This window comes from Plectropomus leopardus, unplaced genomic scaffold, assembly GCF_008729295.1.
Source record: "Plectropomus leopardus isolate mb unplaced genomic scaffold, YSFRI_Pleo_2.0 unplaced_scaffold4593, whole genome shotgun sequence".
NCBI lineage: Eukaryota > Metazoa > Chordata > Actinopteri > Perciformes > Serranidae > Plectropomus > Plectropomus leopardus.
In genome coordinates this window covers 1-1,058 of record NW_024650370.1, presented here as the reverse complement: position 1 = coordinate 1,058, position 1,058 = coordinate 1, and the positions used below count along the sequence as shown (strand labels likewise).

General features: G+C 39.4%; 1 protein-coding gene across 1 annotated transcript; it reads right to left on the bottom strand.

Annotated features, from left to right (window-relative positions):
• Positions 1 to 194: 194 nt before the first annotated feature.
• Positions 195 to 1,052, bottom strand: LOC121939353 (olfactory receptor 24-like; the record flags this gene model as incomplete). Its single annotated transcript, XM_042482389.1, has 1 exon — positions 195 to 1,052. A coding segment is annotated over one exon (858 nt), but the record flags the coding sequence as incomplete, so codon positions are not given.
• Between the last annotated feature and the right edge of the window lie 6 nt (positions 1,053 to 1,058).

The following is a 1,058-nucleotide window of genomic DNA, read 5'->3' as shown; positions in this document are numbered from 1 at the left end:
CACAATATTATGAAGTTAAGGTGCTTCAGTGTGATTGTTTTAGGAAACACATACAGTTAGAGTATTCATGAAAAGACTTATAAAATGATCCCTTTTTTGTTTTACACACACACACACACACACACACACACACACACACACACACACATACACACACCGTTTACTCAGACTGTTAAAACCGTCCACAGATTACTTTAGTGTGGTCTTGTTTTCATTCTGTGGACCAGTGTCAGCGCTCTGGTTTTAATCTCTTTAGTTTTCAAAGAATAAACAATAGGATTGATGCAGGGTGGGATACAAGAGGACAGCGACAGGCTCAGCACACGCTGGTCTGGGTCAATGGCTCGCACATAAAGCCCTATGAAGAAAATGATGATTATCGGAATATAAAATACAGCAACAAGGACCAGGTGCTCAATGCAAGTGGCGAGAGCTTTGATCCTACTAGTTACTGATTTCATCCTGAACACAGTGACCAAGATGCTGATATAAGACAGACAAATAAAAGCAAAGGGGGTCATCAAATTAAACATACCAGAATATGAAGCTACTAACCACTGCAGTGTGTTGTCATTACAGGCGAGTCTAAACACAGGTGCATAGTCACAGAAATAGCTGAACACTCTGACTGATTTGCAAAAAGACAGTCGTGTCATGATCACTGTGCAATATGTCATTAGTCCCAGAATGTAAGACCAAGTCAGGCCTATAATACAAGTCATAATGAGTGGTGTGTTGAGTAAGTTCTGTCGCAGAGGGAAACATATTGCAATCAGTCTGTCATAAGCAAGCACAGCAAGCGCATATGACTCCAAAGCCACAAAAGTGTAGTAGACAAACATTTGTACCAAACACAAGTTGAATGAAATGAAATTGTCCTTGAAGACAAATGTCTTGATCATGCTGGGAATAGTGCTTGTGTTTAACATTATATCAATTACTGCAAGGTTGACAACAGCCAGAAATTTTGGAGTGTGTAAGCGGTGGTCACTGACAATTATATAGATCAGTAAAATATTAAACACCACTGTAACCACATAGACAAATGCAAGAAAGAT